The 24398-nt window shown below is 40.5% G+C and overlaps 2 protein-coding genes across 3 annotated transcripts in view; both read left to right on the top strand.

The window, feature by feature from the left end:
• Window positions 1-15605, top strand: part of LOC139941442 (chondroitin sulfate proteoglycan 4-like) — a 73326-nt gene extending 57721 nt beyond the window's left edge. The window contains exons 2-3 of the mRNA XM_071937935.1: window positions 947-5611; window positions 6563-15605. Coding sequence (XP_071794036.1) covers window positions 947-5611; window positions 6563-9129 — 7232 coding nt within the window. The 3' untranslated portion in view covers window positions 9130-15605. The remainder of the gene's footprint in view (window positions 1-946; window positions 5612-6562) is intronic.
• A 935-nt stretch (window positions 15606-16540) lies between these two features.
• LOC139941774 (myosin-IIIb-like) overlaps window positions 16541-24398 on the top strand; it is a 49757-nt gene continuing 41899 nt past the window's right edge. For both annotated transcript variants that reach the window (XM_071938390.1, XM_071938389.1), the window contains exons 1-5: window positions 16541-17024; window positions 18201-18266; window positions 19501-19634; window positions 22736-22838; window positions 23341-23443. In XM_071938390.1, coding sequence (XP_071794491.1) covers window positions 16908-17024; window positions 18201-18266; window positions 19501-19634; window positions 22736-22838; window positions 23341-23443 — 523 coding nt within the window. In that variant the 5' untranslated portion in view covers window positions 16541-16907. The remainder of the gene's footprint in view (window positions 17025-18200; window positions 18267-19500; window positions 19635-22735; window positions 22839-23340; window positions 23444-24398) is intronic.

The raw sequence follows: 24398 nt of genomic DNA, 5'->3' as shown, positions 1-24398 counted from the left end.
ATATGCTTGGAATAAATCAGAATGAGGAATGCACTCTGTGTATGTCTTAAGTCCATACAAACACCACCTGCCACTTGCCAATTTATTTTAAAAAATTCTACATGTCAAACAAATTTATGAAGTAGAAATCTGACATAAGGATACAGTTTGCATAATTCAGCGCACTTTGATGTTAGATGTATGCAAACAACTTTCACTATTCTGTCATCACCGACCAGCTGTAATCATTGTTGGTTTGTCAACTTACTGCTCAAAGAGCAAAACAAAGCGGCTCTTCTCAGAGCCACGCCTACTTACAAAAGAGATTTTACATGGTGTCACCGCAAACCTTTATTTGTAATGTAGTATTTTCCGCCATGCATAGCCTTAAATCTTATCTTACTGCTCATAAGTAAACAGTTGTGTTTATACAACATTGAAGTCCGTATCACATGCAGCAGTTTATAGTCAACCTGTTCCATGCAGTTGCAAAGAAGAAAGACAATTTGCTGTTTAATTCTCACATGAAACTCTAAGTGATAGCGTGATAGAGAAGTGTTCCTATTGCCAGAGTGTATAGATGAATGCCTCAATGTTGCCTGTAACAGTTGTCTTGCGTGACAAGGCCTTTAGGAATCAGCAAGCACACAGTGCAAAACAGTGTATAGTGCTGATCACCCTGAAGATTTGTACACTTCATGTAAATCTTGCACTTTTAATCTGTCTATGTCCTTTTTGTTGAAAAGGAATTAAAAGGGTATTCGAAGTTCATGTACTTTTACGTATATAATGCACATTAGTCTTAAAATGTGTAATGACATGTTGCTTGAGGTGAAAATCAATTTCTGCCAAGTAAAAGGCAAAATGAGTTGACGAAACACGATCTGTGTGGGTGTATTGTAACAGAAAACACTTGTTATTGCAAGCATGAATTTATTCTTGTATCTTTTTGTTTGTTTGTTTACAGTCTCCTTCTACGGAACAAGTCATGTCTACTTACCACTCTCCCAGGCCTCCTCAGAAACCAGCATCCAACTCATCCTCAGAACAAGCCGATCCAAGGGGCTCCTCTTCTTAGCATTTGGGGACACGGACTACTGCATTATCCAGCTCAAGTCAGGGTTTATTGAAGTCAGACTAGAGCTAGGCGGCGGTGAGCTACAGATGCAGTCACTCTCTAAAGAGAAGTTGAACGACCTGAAGTGGCACAGCGTCAGGCTTGAGGTAGCTGAAGGGTGGGCGGAGCTCTATGTCGATGGATTGCTCCACCAAGAGGAGAGAACTATTGGGGGAGCAAATACACTGAATATACAGGAAGGTATTTATATCGGTGGAACAGGCGGCAAGAAGATACCCCATTTATCCTCGGTGGATCGCTTCTTCCGAGGTTGCATTGAGAACGTCACATACAACAACATCTTGGTCTTCAATGCCACTGCGGCCGATGGAAGAAGCACAGTGAATGACATCACGTGGGATTGCAGCGAGGAGTTTGAAGCGGCGCCCGATTCTCCGATCAGTTTCATCAAAGAGACAGCGTTTGTGATGTACCCCAGGTGGCAGATGAGCACCCATGGATCCTTTGCTTGCTGGATGAAGACCACCTCGCCTTTAGGGCTCCTGATGTTCAGCAGTGGCAGCAAAGATAAATTCATAGCGTCAGAAGTCGTTGACGGCAAAATACGCGTGTTGATGAAGCGGGGGCGCCGTACGGTGGACTTCACATCCGATGTTGTTATTAACGATGGCAACTGGCATTGGGTGAAGATAGAAATTTCTCCTAACAAGCTAAGAATCAGCATCGACTATGAGCCTGAGAATAAAAGACTGCAGGATACTACTGAGACTCTAGACCTTACCGGTCTGCTTCATGTCGGTGGTGTTGTCCATAAAGCACGATCTCAGGCCTTCCGGAGTGACCTTAAGTCAGTCACTCATGCCAGCAGTGGCGGCTCTTTCCAGGGTTGTCTGAGAGACGTGGAAGTCAACGGTGAGCAGTATACCCTCGGTGATTCTCGCGTCACTCACGGCATCGAGATCGGCTGCCTGTACCAGTTTCCATGCACTGGTAGTCCATGTTCATGGAAGGAGTCTTGCTCAAACACCGGACTGGACAGCTTCACTTGTGAGTGTGTCACCGAGGAATGCTTAGATATTATTCGCATCACGGAAGCAGAGAAATACACCACTGATATCCCCATGATAGAAACCATTTTGCCAATCCAGACTGAGCCCATCATTACCAGTAGTAAATCGCCTGATGATATTTTTTCCCTGGTGCCTGTCACTTTGGAGGAAGGAGGTCGTAGCGTTGTGACGACAACCAATATTCACCTGAACCTGAAGCTACGCTCTCGAGGGATACGCGAGTCACAGCTGCTGTTTCACATCTCAAAGCGCCCTCAACATGGACAAATTGAAAACAGCGTCCTCAGACGGGATGACGATTCGAGTGTTTTCACGCTGCTGGATTTAAGCGGGGGTAAGATCTTCTATATACACGATGGCTCGGAGAACTTCCACGACACAGTGACCATGAAAGTTGAAGTCCTCAGAAAGAACATTGCAATCCCTGAGGTGTTGCAGGGTGGGGTCAATTTCACCTTAGGGATCGACATAACACCGGTCAATGACGTCCCACATATTGCCCTTGCTGATGATGCCACACTTCGCATGATTCAAGGCGCAATCCAACCTATACACAGTTCATTTCTTGAGGCCATTGACCCTGATAACAGTCCCAGCGATCTCGTCTTCACCATCATCAACCAACAGGAAAATGTTGGTTTCTTTGAAAACACCAACAATCCAGGGAAGAGCATTGTATCGTTCACCCAGGAGGACATCAACCAGGAGTTTGTATCCTATGTGCACACAGGCGAGAACACCAAATCCCGCATTGTTATCCGTATATCTGACGGCCAAGAGAAGAGCCCACTGTACTCCTTTAGAATCGATGCCGTACCCCTCGAACTCTCCATCAAGAATAACACTGAGCTAAAACTGAACCCTGGATCCTCCGCTGTGATCAGGCCTGAGGTACTCCATGTAGCCACGAACGATCCCGAAGACCAGTATGTAGTCACCTACCGCGTGACGGATGCCTTACGATACGGTAAACTACAACGGTATGAGTTGCAGAACTGGTGGTCTGACGTTTTCCGTTTTACCCAGAGCGAGATTGAGGAAGGTATCATTCGCTACACAGCCACTGTGTCCAATGTGCAGAGGTCCATGTGGAATGACAGGATAAGTCTGATAGCCTCCAGTGAGGACACCAGCCTTGACGTCACAGTACCAGTGAGGATTATAGTCACTTCAGTCAATGTGGTCAACAACACTGGATTGATTCTTGATATCGTAAGGCAGGGTGTTATCACACCGCACAACCTTTCAGCTAGTGTTCTGCTTCCTCTAACCTCATCCCCGGTGACCTTTACCCTGGTTCGACCCCCTAGCAAAGGTCAACTCATCAAGCAGCCAGAAGGCCCGATACAAAATGGAGGCTTCTTCACACAGGATGACATCATCGCTGGGGTCATAGGTTACACACTGAACCCTGAGGAAACTGATGCCCTAAACGATACGTTCCTGTTTAGAGCATCGGTGGAGAATGTGCAGAGTTCTGTAATGTCATTCACTATTGCTTACATACCAGACATCCGAAGTATGATTATTACAAATACTGGATTTGTAGTTCAGGAAGGGGCGAGACATACCATTGCATTAGACGAGTTCTCAGTTACGGCCGGCAACGTCACTGACTTTATGTACACCATCACCCAGGCTCCATCTCACGGAGAGCTGCTGCTGGTAGAACCAAGCACCTTGGAGGTCAACTCGAACGAGGTGATGAACTTCCTGAACTACGACCTGATGAATGGCTTGCTGTTCTACCGACATGATGGCTCAGAAACGGAGAGAGACAGCTTTACGTTTACAACAACGGCAACCTACATTGACCTTTCAGGAACAAGAAGGACCCTTTACCATGAAGGTGATGTCTCCATCGAGATATTGTTAGTGAATGATCATGAACCTGAGGTCATCGTGAACCGTCTCTTCAAAGTTGTTAAAAACGGGAAAACTCCACTCACCGATCAGAACTTGCTCTCTTCGGATGGAGACACTGACTTTGATGACGACAATATTGAGTATAGGAGGCAAAACTCCCGTGTCGGAGATCTGGTTTATGCTCAGAATGAATCCAGTGTTTATCGATTCACCCAGAGGCAACTCAAAGACGGCATGATTGTGTTTAAGCAAAACGGAGCGGAGACAATCGGACGGATGCTATTCTTCATTTTTGACAATGACCTCAGCCGTTACATTTCCGTCTTTATGGATATTGAGGCATCGGATCCGTTTGTTGGACTTCAGAACAACACAGGACTGACGCTCTCCCGGGGTGCTTCGGTCGTCCTGACCTCATACAATCTGAGTGCAGAAACAAACCTTGGGATTAAAGATAAAAGAATTGAGTTTGTGATAACTTCCCTGCCGGCGCACGGGAGGCTGCTTCTCAGAGGCAACCCGGTGATGATGTTCAACCAGGAGAGCCTTGAAGCTGGTAGAATTATTTACGAACACGACAACAGCACTGCTATGTTAGACGGCTTCAATTTCACCATCCGTGCCAAAGAAATGACAAAGAAAGGCTTTTTCAATATTCGGATCTATTTGGAGGACCATCAGAAGCCGCCCGTATTGAACCAGTTTAAACCCCTGGTGGTAGAGCAAGGGAAGGCTGTCACCATAGATCGCTACCACCTTCGAGTCACTCACCCTAACCACTTACCTGTTGAGATTGTTTTCACTGTGACCGTTCCCCCGAAATACGGCATTCTTCGACTGGCAGAGGAGTCTTTGCTTGGCAAACGGAGACGTAGACAAGCTGCTGAGGGGATTGAAAGTTTCACCCAACTTGACGTAAATCGCAACAGACTGCAGTACATCCAGACTAAATCAGGAAGCGGAAGTGACAGGTTCTCCTTCGAGGTCGACAACGGTTTTGTCAAAGTCACCAATCTCACCTTCAGCGTTGAGATCGCACCGACTATCGTCCCGCTCAGAGTTGAAGATATTTTACTTCCTGAAGGCGGCTCCAAACTTATCACCGATGAAATGATCCAGATTGCTCACTCCTACTACCAAGATCAGTCCTTCGATTTTTTCATTAAGCAGCAGCCCACTCACAGTTTTCTGGAAACCATGCGGAACACAGGAGAGCGTCTCACAAGCTTCAACACACAAGATCTCACGAATGAGTTCATCTACTTTGTGCACGATGGAAGCGACACGTTATCTGACTCGTTCACAATCATCGCTAACTCTTCAGAGACTGGGAAGACTAGTCTACTTTACACAATCAATGTAACAGTCACACCGGTCAACGACCAAATACCAGAAGTGACCGCCAACGATGGCCTTACCACATTCATCGGTACGGATTCTACAGTGACTACTTCAATCCTCAGCGCCATGGACTTGGACACTGATGACCAGAATCTGATGTTTGTCCTGACGACCCCGACCAATGGATACGTGGCTAAATTGCCTGATCGTGGTCGACCCATACTCAGTTTCTCTCAAGCTGATTTGAGTGAAGGCAAAGTCATCTTTGTGCATTCAGGTTGGTGTTCAATTGTTTGGGTTGTAAATAATTTGTGTAGAATAATTGTTCCGTTTGCTCAGAACTAGAAGGTCCTTACTGGCGTTTTCACATACGTAATGATTAAAAGGTCCTTACATGAATTTTTTTTAGAAATGTGATTTATTTGATTTTCAGGTTTTACTGGGAAAACGAACGTTTCTTTTTGCTAAAAAATACTTTGAAAACCACTCACTCTTGATCAATAAACCCTAATTTACCAGGAGCTCCAAAATAAGCCAAAGCAGTTTTGCGATCTTAGGACCTTATAGTTCTGAGCAGACGGTTTGTTCTGAAGGTACCGTGCAATGCTTGAAGACGGTTTTCTTCATTTCTTCCAACTAATTTATATCGCTGCACCTCATACATATTCTAGTAAGACTTACTGGTCCATTCATTTACTTGCCAGATGCTATCTTTTCTGTTTTCTAAGCGCACACGCTAGTATTCCATGCACATGATAAATACGCATGACAAGTAGACTGACGCCCAGGCAGCCTGGGCGTCAGTCTACTTACCGTTTACCTTAACGATTGTGGAACTGTTCCCTAGTATTGTATGCATGTGCGTTCATGAAAAAAACCTGGATGCACTGTACTTCACAGACGTCATTTCCCTTTGTTTGAGGTATAGTTAAACAAATTTATCATGGTTTATTTCGGGTTCAATATAAGTCAAAATAAGCTCCCTCAGTATTGGAAGTTGACACAATAGTTCCAGAGGCAAAGCTTTATATCAACTGTTAAACCTCGCTATTGGAAAGGGACAAATTAGTTCCCTCGTCTTTGCCTCGGGAACTCTTCATCTTGAAGACTAGTTTGTCAACTTCGACTACCTCTGGGAGCACTCAAACCATAATATTTGTCTACAATTTACATGTAATTGTCGTCATTCTTTAACTTAAAATGTGTTAACTTGTTTTTAATCTTCCAGGTTCCAATACCGGTGGCTTCCGCTTCACCGTCAATGATGGCGTGCACTCAACCATCCAACAGATTTTCAGCATCACTGCCAAGCCTCTCATAATCACCCTGGAAACTAATGAGATGTTATATGTGGAGCCTAATTCTATTGAGCCAATCACGGCCAACCACTTGAAGGTCGTGACCAATGAGGATCCAATAACAAACATGAGCCGTCCAATCACCTACTGGCTCACTGAGAGTCCAGAACACGGTATCATTGTTGAGATCATTGACAGAGACGAAATCGACGAAGACTTTTTCAGTTTTGCACAGATCTCCACATTCACCCAGGATCAGATTGATCGGAATGTAGTCGCCTACAAGCAGATCTTGGATATCCCTGTCACTGCGGACCGATTTTCATTCAATGTTCACTTGTCTCGCTCTCAGAACCTTACCGATGAGACCTTTGAAATAACTATTGGTAAGAAAGAAATTATTTCAACCACTCAAATGATGACCACGGAAAATCCGACTTCAATGGTACAAACAACTGAGCGATCATCGGTTTTGAATCTCGGTATTGAGGTCATAGAAGGTGGCACTGTCTCCATCACTGGTGATCAGCTGAACATTGCTCTATTAGCCGAAGATTTAGGAGCTGCGGAGTCCATCTTTGAGTACAACATCCTCAGTCTGCCGAGCCACGGTGTACTGAAAAAATCCAACCAAGACCTAACTGTGTTTTCTACATTCCTGCAAGCTGACCTCAGCGGGGATGGGATACAGTACATACATGATCACTCTGATGAAAGGGAGGACTCCTTTAACTTTACCATTATGGCCGCTGCTCCTGGTTTTGCTGAACAGGTTGTAACCTACAGCGGTCAGTTCGTCATTACCATTGATCCCATAAACGATCAGCCGTTCCGAGTTGTCACTCGTGGGCTGAGTATGACCATCACTCAAGGTGCTCAAAAGACTCTCTCGATGAGCGATTTGAATACCGTGGATGCCGACAATCCTCCAGAGGAACTCAGCTACGAGCTCATCAGTAGTCCAGCCAACGGGAAACTCGTTCTGACAGAGGATCCAAGCATCGAGGTGGACTTCTTCACCCAGAAACAGATCAATGATGGAGAGGTGACTTTTCTGCACGACGGGGGAAGCTTATCTGGAGGTTTTGCCTTTATGGTGACCGACGGAGCCAGTAAAAAGTTTAAACAATTCAGCATCATAGTGCAACCAGCGGTACTATACGTGACCGTCGCCGGAAACATTTCTGTCATTCAAGGAGACTCTCTGGGAGTAATCGCTGCGAAGACCTTTAATGTGACCAGTAACAATAATCTAGACAAGGTCAAGTTCAATGTTACCATTCCGCCAGAGTTTGGAGTCATCCTTGTCGATGGGCTTGCCCAGGAGTCCTTCTCCCAGGCAGAGCTCAACGAGGCACGTGTGCAATATTCCCAAACTGATTTCTCCTCTGACTCGGATCAAATAACGTTCCTTGCTTATGACGAATACAATGCGGTTGGGAGTCTCAATGTTACAGTCTATGTGGAACCGGCTGTAGTCGTTCGAGTGATGAACATAACAACTGGTGATACCTTACCATTGACGCCAGAGTATTTGAACGCTGCGGAACTGGCACAAAAAGTCGGCAATGATCTTGACGTTGAAATAATCACATCACCGCAGCGAGGACTCGTCCTGAACTCGACAACCAATCTTGCCATAACCAAGTTCTCGTATTCAGACATATCCAACTCTCGTGTGTTGTTCGTGGCAGACTACTTGCATCTGGACGCTGAGGAGAACTTAAACGACAGTTTTGTTTTTGTCCTGAGCGGAAAAGAGGTTCAACCAGCGACTGTTACATTTTCTGTACGAATTGAGCCTCAGATGGTGCCACTGACAACACCTGCAATTCCGACAATGGCCATACAGACCACCACAAGAAAACTAAATACAATACGTTTTGGCATAAAGCCAGTTGAGGATACACGGGGCGAGGTCACGACCCCGATCACACCCAGCGGTAACACCCCTGCGGCGAAATCATTCGATCCGTCAGGATTCAACCCGATCTTCGTAATCATTCCAGTCATCGTTATCATCATCATCGTCATTCTCATCATGTTTGTTCTGATTTGGAGATCGCACCGGAAGGAGAAACAGCATGTATCTGGCCGGGAGAGCCCGTACCCAGAGCCAGATATTGGTCCTTATCCCGGTGCCCAGGCAGGTCCTGGGCAAACTGGGCTCATGCCTACTATACAGGTCATGAGTAACCTCCCAGACCATCATAGTACGGGCTCCGTAAACGGGACGCCCCCAATGACACTTAATCGCCCGTTACCCATTCCAGGGGCTTTCGTTCCCCAAGTTACCGTTACAGCACTTGGCAGGCCGCCCTCGCCTCGCTACGGCGATCCAAACTCGTCATTTGTGACTCTGAATTCCAATGGAACAGTACACTCAGGGGGTTCAGGCCACGGAGTGGGTAACAGGTGGGACAGCTGTGATCAAGAAATTATGGACCATTGTGGGACCAAGAAACCTACTCTTAAAAAGAGTCAGTACTGGGTATAGTATCCAGACTGGTTATTACTCTGTATTTATTTATTTTGGTTTTCTTTCTCGGGGATGGCTAGGTATGTCTGATAGCCATCCACATTATGGGCTGTATACGTTTGTTATGAACCTGCCCAATTACCTTGTTTCTTAATTAATGTTTTTGACTGTTTGAATGTTTAGTCACACCGTATTCAAGTGTGCCTGGATACAAAGAACCAAAGGGTCTGGTAGATATAGCCAAAGAACCTATATCAAATATTTTCCACTCATGTAAATAGCATAGATAAAAACAATGTCTATTCAAAACATTTTTAACAATGAGGTGGTTTGGGTTGGCTGTCTAGAAACCCACAGGACATATTATCCTTGACCCTTAAACAATTGAATCCTGGAGAAACATTACAACAGTGTAATTTATTATGTTTAGCTTTAAAAGTACAAGAGGAAAATGCAATTTTTTCTCGTGGAAAGTAACGTTTGTAACTGTTAATATTGGGATTTTGAAAAAATCCATGTACATGGTTGTATAGCTTAAAGGGTGTGCACAGCATTGGTAAGATTGTTTACAGATTTGCTCATGGCTTAATGCTCAGTATAAATAATATGGTCATGGTGGTAAACTCCCCTCGTAATACTTTTGCCTGAAATGCTATGACATGGTTAAATCTTAAAGTGCTTTAATGTGTTTTTCTTTGTTCGACCCCAAAATTACAGTGGAAATTATACAATGTTAATGTACTTTTTTTCTGGCGAATATTGAAACAAACAGTGTGTTCCAAATGTTAACAATCCCTTTAAACATCTATTTAATCCCTTTATAGGCACTGGAGTCTGGAGTAAACACGATGTGTAACAGTCAAAGACCAGTTTTCTCACTTAGTGTATCCAAATATGTTCATAAAATAACAAACCTGTGAAAATTTGGGCTCAACTGGTCATCAAATTTGCACGAAAATGATGAAAGAAAAAAGACCCTTGTTGCACAACTTTGTGTACTTTCAGATGCATAATAAAAGGCTTCAGCTGAGGTTTTTAATTATTTAAGTGAGAAATTACCTCACTCTCAAAAACTACGTTAGCTTCAGGGCGAACCGTTTCTCTCAATGCCTTATACTATCAACAGTGCTCCATGGCTTGTTACCAAGTAAGTTTTAATGCTAACTATTATTTTTGAGTTTACCGATCGTGTCCAGTGTCTTTAAGGCATAGATTGCCACAGGCCGTGACGCTGTGTGGAGTTGAGCCCGGCTTCATTCCATCATTATTTATTCACCGTCAGAGGAATTATATCCATCACCCTTTTTTATTTTCCTTCTTTTTTTTCTTTCCTTCACGGTGACAAAGTGTGTTTAATAAATAAGCATGATGCCGTGTTCATGCTATTAGAGCATTGTAATTAAGAGGCGGCAATGTACTTTGATGCATATTTCATCCCTGTTTGATTATTAGTGCGGCAGGAGCTTTGAAATTGAAATGATTGTACCACTGTAACGTCCAAAGAAAGAGGGACAATTACACAGTGCATAATGCATGTTGTTTTGTATTCAGCAATATCAACTGGTGTTTCTCTGGCATTTCATTTATTTATTTCAACAATTGATGCAGTTTGTACACCCGGATACCAATAACAGGCACTGTATTCTGTCTATTTTCGATTTTCTTTCTACTCTTTGAAAATACAGTGCGGTTCTTATTATTTCACGGCCCTCTTCTAAAAGTTAAAGCTTCAAGAAAAAAGTGTGTTGGGAAAAAAAACCCGCTCAAATTTGTTATAAATTTCACCTAGACCTAGGTGCAAGTGTTTTGCTATAATGTATTAATAAAAGTGCTAGTTTGTTTTATACCAAAGTTCGTTAAAAAGGAGTTAAAATCGAATGCGTAAGACCAAATTTAGTTTCTTCATTTTCTGGGCCCAATTGAAAATGCAAAATAAAAATTTAATAAAAGCACTAAACTGAGACCCTACTTCATGGCTCTGCTTACTTTGAACTGGTGCTTACAGTAGCATAAAATTCAAGCTTAACTGTAAACGTGTTAGTTGGCAGACAAGCAAGGAGTGCTTATAATATGAAGAACTTATTCAAAGCGGACCACTTTTTCTTCAGATTTTGTTTTTCAAAATAAACTTTCATTTTTGACAAGAGTGTGTTATTAATTTACATGGTCTGTGGCCGCCTGAATTGAAGATGTAAGATATTATCGAGTACCAAAAGTGGATAAATATTTAACGTACATTTTTCTTTTTTTAACTCATTACTATACTTTTTAAAATGGCGATGCCTTGAATTTTACCTCAGTTATATTAATCCTTATATAGTTCACTTATTTATTTAAGTAATCGAGGTGGTTTTGCTTTACTAATTGAGATTTCAGTTTAAATCATGATTGTCAAGATGTGTGATTTGGAAACCGCCAGAAGTTAGGAGCGGAAAAGTTAAAAGGATAAGACGTATTTGAAGCCCTGTTTATACTTAATGCATAAGTTAATGCGAAGCATTTTTGGTGAGGCAAACATTTGTACATGGTGTTTATCAATTGTGACGCAAGAAAACCGCTTTTGCAAGTGGCATACCTAAGTATGAACCAGGCTTTTGTTTTATTCGGGAACAGTTAAACTGCACTATTGGGTCAAATGTTAACAATGTTTAAATTTCATATTTTCAGAATCAGCGTTTACAGTAAGCTTTTTAAAATCTAAGTAGGGCAATTTTTTGTATTCATTATTCATCTCCAATCATCGCCAAACTCTTATTTGTACTCATGTAAAAACAATTTCATTTTTATTGTTCACTTCATTGTTTCAGTGTAGCTTTAGTAACAAGTTGGTTAAAGGGGAGTTAAAGGGTTTCAAATAGCGCGCAAACGGCTTATTTGTGACTGGTATCCTGCTAATTTCTGCGTAGCATGTCGTTAAAGAGTTCAATTCGCAATCACGTTCCCCGTAACAAATTGTGACTCCTTTGTTTTTTTTTTTTTGGACTCGCCAAATGTTGCAGGGAACTTGAAGGAAAGAAGGCAGTAAGTTAGCTGTAGATAAAAAACTCAATGTACAAAATGCCAGTGTATTCAAATCAGTGTTTTAGAATGCTATATTTATTAAATCTGAAATGTTATTTCTCTACAAACTAAAAAAACTAAAAAAACAAAAATAGAACTAATATTGTACATACCAAAGTGTAGTTATTTAAGCTGTATTTTTCAAGTTCTTACTTTATTTGCCGCTAGTGTTTTTTCCCCTCCTATTTTGCTATAGTCCCCCACGTTCAATTTAGAAATTGCAAAGACAGTTTGGCCATTTGATACTGGTGCTGGTTTATGACACCTGGGAAATTTAGACAGGAATTTAAACCGTGCCTTGGACTATTTGAATTTGGTGCTTATTTTGTGATTTTATTGTTTCATTTAAACAAGTTTTGAGAATTGAACGTTTTTAAATGTGGAAAAGTGATATCCAAACCGTGACCAAACTCTGGTTATGACAATCGTGTTCCATTATTAGTTTTTGCCTTAGTTTACAAATAATATGTGAAATAATTTTTAAAGCTGTATATTTTGGGTTCGTTTTGTCCTTTTTTTGTACATCAATGTAGCTTCATGTATTGTGCTTTTAATGACACTTGTTTTCTTCAAAATGTGTGTTGCCACATGATCTGCAAGCATAAGCTTTTATATGAAATGTTGTATTGCTTTCTTTTAGTGTTAACATTTTTTGTATCCGTCTTTTTGACAAGTGATTAATTTGTACTGTTTTGACTTCATTTGACCAGGAAACATTGAAGAATGGGATTTTAGAATCACCCAATATTGATTTTATAATTGCAGTTTCACACTGTATTAATGTTCAAAGGAATTTGAAATTGAGTTGAAACATTATTTAAGGCTGAGTAGGATTTGAAACTTTATCATTCTCTTGTAGACATTTGAACCAACACTACTCAAAGAGATTTGTATAATATGGTGTTACCGAAATCCTCGACTTATTACTGCAGGTTATTCCAACAATTTCTAATGAGGTCAATCTATAAGACATTATGTAATAATGGCTCAACGACTCTGTAATAATGGTCAATGTTTTTGACTAGTTTTAACTTTTGATATATTGACCTCTTACATTAATGCAGAACACACCTCTACACAATGGGTGCGTTCGATTAGCTTCCCTGGGTCTACCCTGTGGTGCTCACTCGGGTAAGCCCCTGACGAGCTAAACGGACGATCACACGAGCCCCATGTGGTGACGGCATGCACCTCAGGTCACCACCAAGTGACCCACTCCACAAGCAGGGCACTGAGGGCTGACCCGGGTGAGCCCCGTCAAAGCTATTCGAACGTACCGGGGCAGACCAGGGTTGACCCAGGGAAGCTAAACTACACACCCACAATGTGAGAGTCAATTCCTTTGTGTACATTTTGTGTACTCCCTAAATGGGGGACAGGATGTGAGCTACCTCCTTTAGCTCTTGTGAGGGCGCTGTTTGAGGGTGACATCATGCAAGGGGGTCTATAAACCCCATGCAGTGTGCCATCATCACACCGCCGAGGTCAATGGAAACATGCACCGAATAGACCTTTTCGCAAATACCCCTTGCGCAGCTGTTGAATGAGGTGCAAGCTGGTCTAGCTAGCGGTCAAACTAGGTTGCTAGCTAGACCAGCATGCACCTCATTCCACGCCTAACGTGATAACGCGATAACACCCGTGCACAGCATGCACTCCGCCCTGCACATCTCTCAGCCAAGGCGAGTGTCTTCCTTTGACCTCAGTAAGGGTGCTTGTTGACCTTGTGAAATCATATGAAGGGAATGTTGTTGATGTTGCATTTCTGCTGTTTTATTGTAATCTAAGAGCAGGGTTCAATGTCATAAAAATGTACAGGAGAAAATTTTGCTGAACAAATGTGTCTGCTTAGCAGAAAACCAATTGTAAACAGTCAGTTGAATGGCTCTGATAACCCTGGCTCTGCTTAATGTAACCATAGAGCAGTGCTGTAGCCTGTAACAGTTTCCTGCTTACAGGGTCGGCACCAAATAGCTGTGCTATAGCTGTGTAAGCAAAGAGTGCTTTTTAATGTGGCTTGTAGCCAAACTCTCTGTGCTTTTCCTGTGCTTAGCAAATTGATGCACTGATTAGCTGTATGAACATTGCACCCCTCAAAAATAAACTTTCAAACTGCAGTCAGACTTGTTATTGCAATGGCTATTATATTTCGCTATTTGCCACACAGCAGGTTGGTTGTTGAGTGATAACCTTTGTTGGAAATTAAAAACGCCCAAATCATTCAAACCAGCCGTGGCATGTAATGTTGATTGGCAACATTAACTGCCATAGCTGGCTTGGTGTGATGAGCTGCTTAAGCAGAGAGGAGCAGGAATGCCAGTCACAAATTGTACATGTAACATGGTAGTTTGGCTGGTAACCTTAATCTGGTAAGCATAATTTTGCTGTCCCTGGCTATACTTTTTGTGCTTAAGGGTCCAATTTCATAGAGCTGCTTAAGCACAAAAAGTAGCTATACAACAACATTATGCTTACCAAATTAAGGTTCCCAGCCAAAATACCTAGAGTGACATGTACCACTATTGACTGGTGTCCTGCACATTTTTGCTAAGCAGAAAACTGTTGAGCAATGGGAGACTTTTGGGACGCTTGGTGGCAGCAGACTTACCGGGTAAAAACCATTGTTCTCGGTAATGTGCGCACGCTCAGAACTACATAAACAATGGAAATTTACCTGGTAAGTCTGCCGCCACCTAGCGTCCCAAAGTCTCCCATAATATGTGCGTAAGCAGCTTATTTAAATGGGGCCATGTGCTGGGGCCAATTTCATAGAGCTGCTTAAGCAAAAAATTCGCTTAAGCACGAAAATAGCTCGCTTATTTTACACATGTTACTGGCCAGAATTTCATGCCATATACATTGCTTGTGACTGGTATTTAGCTGTTGTTTACTTAGCACAAAAATTGAGTGGAGTCTTGGCCAATAATCTGATTTTACTAGGCAATGATTTTTTCGCTTAAGCAAAATTTTGTGCTTAAGCAGCTCTATGAAATTGGGCCCTGGTACGTAGTCAATCGTTTTGAGATTACAGTTTGTGAATTAAAGTGTTGTATTCAGTTTACATGGAGTTAAAGCTGTTTTATTGAGAAAAAAAACACTGTTTGTGTGACGCTTGTTGTATGCAACTGCAACGTGCACAATGGTTCATTATAGAGTGAGAACAAATAATTATTGTTCATCACTGAAGCACTACATCGAGATGAAGTTGAGAATGTGTATGGGATTATGGAGCTATAAAAAGTCTAGTGGCACTCGTGTTACTCATATGTAATGTATTGTAATAAAACAAATATTTATTAAAGGTTTGTCATCAAAACTGGTCTTCATTTTTGAAGTGTGTATAGACCTTATGCGTTGACGTCATCCAGCCGCCATCTTTGAGGTCAAATGGTGATGAAAAAATCGAAGCGCACATAGATTGGCCAATGAACAACCTCCTTTTGACCTCAATGCGGGGGCGCCGTACTGAAATGACGTCAAGGTCTATTGGAAGGTAGGACTATTGGAAGGGTAGCTGTAGCACACTGCGGTAGTGTGTCATCGCTGCTGAGTGGTTTAGTGCGCATTGGACTCAAGCTCTGGTTGCTGAGTCTTCAGGGTGTGGGTTCGAATCCAGGTCATGACATTGTGTCAAGACACTTCTTTTCACCCAGGGGTAACCGGTAAGAGGATATATGTAAAGGGTAGAGATGGTTCTAGTGATTGGTTTAGCTTATAGTGCGCTACATACTTGGCTGCACTGGATAACAGGATGCAGGATAGGTATGTACTCCTGAGGAAGCTGAAGTGGAGTGACATAAATTTCTTGTTGATACAGGGGTGCTGAAAAATTGTTGCAATGAGCATTCTTTGGAAACGCACTAAATAACATTTGATAATATTATCATCAACAAGTAGAAGCTGAATATCTCATCGTGCTATTCCTCGAATCCCATATGGACTGAATTGTTTTTTTTTAAATCCCATTAGAAAAACTTGACCAAGAAGTGCCCCCCCCCCCACTGAATAAAATAAAATAGTTTTATTATGTTTTTATAGAATAACTATTATGTTATTCACTTTGTATTTCTCAGAAATAGGACTGCCCAAATGTCTAAAAATAACTGGATAACTTTTTCCCCCATATGGTTTTCCAGTCGCCTCTGGCTGCCTGCCAACGTCACATATACCTCAATAAAAGGAACTCCAATGAAACAGTAGACCAATCACCGCTTCCGTTCCATTATCAATCCGGCCATTCAGCCAATCAAACACCCCGAGAAAAAGAATGAACTTCTCAACTAAAAATAAGTGCATGAGTGCGGATGATATGTAACAGTTGACCACACTTCACTCTACATTGCATATACCTGTTGTATTGTTATGCAAATTCTCCTATATGTCAACTCACTGGTCGTCTGCCCGCGCCCACCCGTATTTTCGTGCACCCAGAACACGTCACTGTGCTATTTGTGTATACATCTGCAATCGTTTAAGTAAACAGAATACCTCGGCAGTGTTAGTACACCAACTTTTAACTAAATTCATTGATGTGAGATATACCTCCATGGTTTGGCAGAGCAAAGAGCGGTGTAGCGGACAGTGACACAGTGACCGACTCGACCTACAGTATCACACCATAATTTGGATCAATAACAACCTACCGTGTGTCCATCTCTCTTTTTTTTAATCAACGAGTAATTTATCAGCGGTAATTATCCGTCATTAGCAGCCTAGCGGAGGCTTTAATTGGTGCGATGGCCGATCCGGACGTACCCGTCGGGACAACGGACGACTTGGCCTCTCTCGGGAGATTGGATGAAAGTATTTTGCTGAATGAACTCAAACACAGATATAACAACGACAGGATCTACGTGAGTTTTATTTAGTGCAGCAGTAATTGTGCTAATTCGTATGCTAAATCATTTATTGGAAGACGAAGGCTGGTTGAAAAAAAACTGTGACATATGCCTACCAACTTTTCTTGTGTTGATTTTTATTCAGACTTTTAATTCATCAATTTGGAATGTGAATATCCGTGAATATTTAAAGAGTTGCCTTTAGTTAAAAACTGTTGGAGGTGATTTTTGTTTAATATAAAATTCAAATTGACTATTATTGTTAGACTAGCTGTCAACTTTGTAATCTCGCACTCTAAAAAGTTGATAGCCACTGTTGCCTGGACTAATATTAAAAAAATACTTCTCTAAAATGGACGATACTCATAGCATCTATACTTGGATTGGAAAAGTTTCCGTATGGCGCCACCACTTTTTCATTCGAAATAAAATAATATAGTATCTAATTTACCTGACTGATATATCCCTTTTTGTAAAAATGAGTGAAAAAGTGGTGGCGCCATACGGAAAGTTATCCCTTGGATTTAGCATTTTAAACATTTGTGCCTGTCTTTTGGGGGGCAGGTAGGACTAGACCCTCATTATTACACATTCATGATTTCCTAGACATGGATGTTCAGATTATCACCAACAAAGAGTCCCTTAAAGCAACGTTACAGAATTGGTAAGAAACAAAAATTGTGAAGATCACAGATTTACATAAAACTTAGATGGTCTAATGATGATGACAGTTGAAAACATCCCTTGAAATATTTCTGTCTGAAATGTCATATTTAATGAGAAATAAATAATCTAACTTTGCGTTTGGAGTTCATTGCTCAGCGAGTGTCTTATTCATTTTCATTTTGGCATCGATGTAATGCAAAATTTGTACTCTTTTTTTTCCTCACTGTTCTCTCGTGACCCAGATGGCCGATCAATCGCAAACTTTTACAAGTTTCTCAGTTTATGTATATCATGTATGATGAATTACATAAAGTGCTTGCACTGCCAGCAACTGTTTTATTAGCAAAAACCAATTCTGTAATGTTCCTTTAAACAGCTCTTTTTTGTGAAAGAGTCTTTTCATTTTCCCTTCTCATCAAATATCGGACAAGAAGCTTTCCACCCCAATCCCCTTTGCCTCATCCTTCATCCTGCCCGTGGTGATTTCAGCTCCATTTAACATGACCCAATGCTTTTCTTCTATAGACATATGTTGGTGACATCCTCGTTGCTGTTAATCCCTTCAGGGACATTGGTATTTACGGTCAACAGGTGAGTGTGTATCACAAACCCCTTTCCAAATGTAATTGCTCAATCACTGGGTAGCATTCAAGTTGGGATGCATAATTTCTAGTTACAGGTACCTAAAAAAAGACATCAACCTGGGTATCAGTGAACGGTTCAGCAAGAGATTTCTTAACCTCCTGGGGCCTATAGTTTCATCTTCCTCCATGGTTTCATAGAGCTGCCACTAAAAAGTACAACAAAGTTATGCTGAAATACCATACCACATGTATACCAACTTTTACTACTAAGAGATGTTAAATTTGCATCGGGGATTTTTTTTTTACCCATACACCGATGTGTGTTAGCACTTGTATACTCAGTACTTTCCCGAGAAAAAATATCACAGGCATGTTACTAGGGTGGGATTCGAACCCACGACCCTTGCAATTCTAGAGCAGTGTCTTACCAACTAGACTACCGAGGTTGCCCTGTAGCTAGAGGCAGTTTACTTACATTGTACAATATCCTGTTCATTTTTACACTCTGCAGACGATAAATATTGTGAAGCACTATTTTTGTTTAAATTAATTTCAAAACTTAAAGGAACTCGTTGCCTTGTATCGGACAAGTTGGTCTGTAAAAAAGCATTTGTAACCGTTTGTTATTAAATATGGTTGGAAAGATGTGTAAAAAAAAGTATAATACAATGATCATCATAAATTTGCCTCGAAATTGCGTGGTTTTCCTTTTACCCAGTGAACTAACACAGTCGACCATTTATGGGAGTCAAAAATTTGACTTCCATAAATGGTCGACAGGGTAAAAGGAAGACCGTGCAATTTCGAGGCATTTTTGTGTGGATCATTGTATTCTACTTTTACAGCATCTTTCTACACATATGCATTTTATAACAAACGGTTTTCAAAGACCAACTCGACTGATCCAAGGCAACATGTTCCTTTAATCACTTTTTAACCTGTTTTTTGTAAATCAATATGTAGCTCAAACAAGTTATCGTGCAGTGCTTATAATTTTTTTATCTCTCAAATTTGAACACCGGTGACATAAGCCCAGTATACATGTTAACCTGTTTAAACCTACTTTCAGTTGAATTTGACCAAATCAAAACTGAGTCAAGTGGCCCCGCGGAGCTGGGATAAATCTATTTTAGTGAAAAAATACCTGTTACAACAATGTTAGTGTGCCTCAACTTAAACTCGATGAGTACCAGCCCTATGGTTCAATATTATTGAGTTTCTTTGGGGGTATTTTATTTCAGCAAAGTGAGCTGTACAAGAATAAGAGGAGGACGGACAATCCACCGCACATCTTCGCCGTGTCAGATTCATCCTACCAGGCCATGATTACAGGTAGCGCAGTGGGAGGCAAGAGAAACCAATGCATTGTTATCAGGTAAGATATCCAAGGGCAGAGTCTTGAGTAGTGTGATCCCTCGCAGTACAAATTTGGCTAAAGTGGGATGGGTGCAGCGTGGCGTCACAGCCGTAAGGTGCAAGTGAAGTAAGAAAATGGACAAAGTGCAGACAAAAGAGCTTGAGAGACTGGGACTGTGCTTCAGGCTTCGGTTTCATAGGGCTGCTTAGCGGCCAATTTTGGCTTACTATGTAATTTCCATTTCATACCGTTGCTTATCGTTAGCACACGTAAAGGCATGCTCACCTTCTGGTGCTTACTGCACAACAATAAATGATGTCACAATTCAAATCCATGGATGACGTGCTATATGGTCGCCTAATTTTTCCGGTAACCTGTGAAATATGCTTGCACCTTAGCAAACTTTTCTGTTACAGTGAGCACAAAAATTTGCTTACCGTTGGGTAGCGCTATGAAATTTGGCCCTGTATAACGCTTCATTTCTTGAAAGGGCAAGGGCAATGACCAGGGAGCATGGAGGCAAATGCCTAGCCTTTGTTGCATCTGTGAAGTATTGGGCCTTGTGCTTGGATGCGCCGTCGCAACTGAAGGAACCAAAATAAGCACTCTCTCCCAAGAACTTTTTTAAGTCGACCTAGTGAACAAAATCAATTGTAAATTTTCCACAATTTGTTCCACTTCTTTACCTATGTAGTGTTCCCAAAAGCTCTGTAAAATTTAAACCGGGGGGGGGGGGGGTTCAAAAGATGGAAATGCCATCATTTCAACATACCTCGTAAGATTTTGATCCTAGTTTCAGATTATTTTGTCAGCGATGACTCTTGTCCCTGATTAATGTTGCCAGACAGTTGAAAACTGTGATGGAGAAGATGGGTCTGGATACTAAGTTCAGATTGAACAGTTTAATGAAATATTTAAAGGCGAAGTATAAATACTTTTTTTTAATTATACCATTGGACTGTTAATCCTATTTTAATGTAAATCTATAACCATAAAACTAACCTGTTAAAAATCAATTTTACAAGATAACACACAATCTGAGAAGTGTATCTGAATGGGACATTAAAACTTTACATAACCACGTTACTTTAAAGTGAAATGTTTCTCAAAATGCTTTTTGTAATATTGAAAGCTGATTTAGGCTTCTAAACAAGAAGGTTTTTTTTCCATTTCAAAACCATTTTTATTTGATTACCAAACACATACCTTCCCTTTAAAGGCAGTGGACACTATTGGTTATTACTCAAAATAATTATTAGCTTAAAACCTTACTTGGTAAATGAGTAATGGGGAGAGGTTGATAGCATGATTAAAACATTGTGAGAAACGGCTCCCTCTGAAGTTACATATCTTTTTGAGAAAGAAGTCACTTTCCACGAATTTGATTTTGAGACCTCAGAATTAGATTTGGAGATCTCAAAATCAAGCATCTGAAAGCGCACAACTTCGTGTGACAAGGGTGTTTAATTTTTTCTGTGTTTTGTTTTGTTATTTTGTGGATAATATGTTTAGATACACCAAGTGAGAATACTGGTCTTTGGTAATAACAAAACGTGTCCAGTGTCTTTAATGATATTCATTCAACTGTATTATTGAATGTGGATATGGTTTATTCCATGCATAATTGACTTCTAGGAGATATTTGTTTGTGTTAAGTTAGTAATTATAATTAATAAAGGTACATCTACCTCTCTCAGTATCAACTATCGCATGTGGGATTAATTGATTATGTTTTAACCTTTGGACTAATACACCATACACAAATATACACAAGGAATGACACATACTGACAGTGGCACTTCAAAATGACTCTGTCAACTTATCGTGGTCCTTTATATTGTACAAAATGATTCAACAATTTTTGTGTGACCTGTTAGTGGTTGTTGAGTGGTGTTGCAATATTTATAACCCCTTAAATTACACGGGTAATATCAAAATGAAACGAATAACGAAAAGCTTACAACTTGAGAAAAGGCATTCAGTCAAGTTGTTCTAGCACCTGCTGAATGCTGTTTCCACTTACCTTTCTGTGTAAGAATATGACGTTGACTAAGGTTTAAAATTGCAACAAGTTAAAATTATTTCAACAGGCCTGATTGATGCTTCACTCCTATAAAGGCATTATATTTTTCCTCGATAAAGGGCATCCCAATGTTAATAATTTTAAATTTGTACTGAAAGATTTCAAGGGCCCAGAGGCAAATGAACAAGGACATTGATGTCAAATTTGCAACAAGTTGGTATATCATCAAGCCTGATGCTTTGCTCTTGTAGTGGCAAGACGAACCGTTCTTTGCTTGGTAAAGGGAATCTCAATGAGGGACAGAGAAGATTTCAAGGGGCACAAAGGCAATTTGTGTATCCCCAACCCTCCAAAGCAGTTTGCATAAATTATTGCCCCCCCCCAAAAAAAAAAAAAAACACACACCAAGTTTTTCCTTACTGATATAGCTTCATGTTGGATAGCCGATACCCTATCTTGTGCGCACTAGTGAAAACCCCTTTACAATGGCTCTCTGGAAAACTGCATTTCGTTTCTCTTTGTACTTAAAAACTGCATTTTTTCAGAACTTCAAACGGCTATTCATGTTAAGGTTTTGTATGGTTTGAATTGAAACACGTCTGATACTTCTATGCATCTAGGCGACTGCCTCTCTGAGTTTTAGCATAAAGCAGTTCTTCAGTACAAAATGTGAATGAATGCATTTATCTTGTGAGTCATAGGTTTTCACCACATATGATATAGGGTATTAGCTATCCAAGCATTAGGTTATCTATGATTTTTATTTGTTTATTTTAAAAAAAAAATTCTTGGGGGGGGGGGCAAATACAAAACTGATATATCAGCTTGTAAGCAAATTCTGTGTGAATATGAAAAAATAAAATGGCTCAAGAGAGTGCTTGACCTAAAATTTTAGCATTGAGTGAAAAAAGTTTCAGAAATTGTTTGTATTGCAAGCTTATAATGATCTGTCCCAGTTCCATATTTTCAACACTTTTTAAGCGTTTTTTATTTCTTAAACCACTCATAACTTTTTACTTTGTTATGATATCATTAATTAATATTCATAATTTGATGAATATTCATCATGTATTTTGCATTGAATGCTTCCATCTAGTGGTGAGAGTGGTGCCGGGAAGACAGAGAGTACAAAATTCATCATCAAGCAATTGATTGAGCTGTGCAAAGGGAAGTCACAACTGGAGCAACAGATCCTTCAGGTTGGTATGATGAATGTTGAATAATTCATGAGGAAAACTGAATAATATGCATGAAAGTTGCTATATAAACCCCAAAGTACAGAAATTATCTAGTTTTTAATATCATCACCATTTCATGAAAAGACACTGCTGCCAAATTATGTTTGGAGCAAATTGTAAACTTTGATATTTTACAAAGGGTGAAAGTGACCATCTTCAATATTGAGCAAATCTGTTATATTAATTATAGTCAGTTTAATTAATGAGTAATAAGCTGTTAAGCAGCAAGGACACAATAGTGTCTGTGTGCTCTACATGTAGACATGATACGCCTCTGCCTACCAGTGGAAAAGATACAACTATTTAAAAATGACAAAGCAGACAGAAGGGGAGGGGTTAAGGGGAGGGGCTGGTTAAACCACAGGAATACAAAAGACAAAATCAAGGGTGGGAAGAGAGGGGAAAAAGTATATGTTTTTCTTTGATGGACAATTTATTGAGATAATTGTGATTTGAATTACAGGTGAATCCTCTTCTAGAGGCATTTGGCAATGCACAGACCACCATGAATGACAACTCCAGTAGGTTTGGCAAGTACATCCAACTCAAATTCCAGGAAGGAAAAGGTAATTACAGTGAAAGAAGTGAAACATAATGGAGGCAACTGCCTCCTAGCTTTGGTTCTCTTGAAAATGTTTTCTATAATATATTCCTTATAAAGGCCCCCCTCTAGCAAGAACAAACTGACTTGTCCTTTTCAGTTCCACACAAAAATTACTCGTACATCTAGTACCTGAAGTTTTGCATGGTATGAATGATGTAGTGAGAATTTGAACACACCGGCTCTTCTCGGAGCCAACACACCTACAAAATATATTTAATACATGGTTTTGTACCCTAAAGTTCACTGTTTTATTTATAGTTTATTCTTGTACATTTATTGTCCTCGGATAAAAAAGGAAAAACGTGGCCCCTGACCCCCTCGCATAAAGCAATGCTCTAGCTCATGCCCACTAGTGGAAAATGGATATTCTGCTGATGAGCAATTACAATGGAGACAGAAAGGGATTGGGTTTTAAAGGTAGGGGTGTATGGTCTAACTGCAGTAGGATTGAAACACAAAAGACAAAATCAAGGGTGTGCAGAGGGAGACAAAAGTAGTTTATTGTTTTCTTCCATTGAATGTACTGTTTTACCTTGTAAGCTTTGCAAGTCTCTGGTGCGTCTTATATGTACATTTTGTGTCAACTGATTTATTTTAGTTAGCCTTTTCAGTATTACAACTACTTTCCCTAAGGGCCTTGTGAACAGCAATAAAAGCATAACTTATCACAAAATAGAAAAATACAAAGCAATAAGAAAATCCATGAATCCTAACAGAAAACTGTGTATAAACAGATAACAAATCTTAAGGATGAAGAACACAAGTAGTTGAGAACTTGAAATACAAAATGTATGTCTCCAAAATGTTCTAATAGGACATCCACTGGGCTCACTCGACTTTGGAATAAAGCAGGGGTGAGAGGCATCATCACTGACTCAAAACTCTTGAACCACGAGGCACTGAATCTAAGGACTTTT

Source organism: Asterias amurensis, chromosome 9 (assembly GCF_032118995.1).
Source record: "Asterias amurensis chromosome 9, ASM3211899v1".
Classification (NCBI taxonomy): domain Eukaryota; kingdom Metazoa; phylum Echinodermata; class Asteroidea; order Forcipulatida; family Asteriidae; genus Asterias; species Asterias amurensis.
This window is presented reverse-complemented; position numbering and strand designations above follow the sequence as displayed.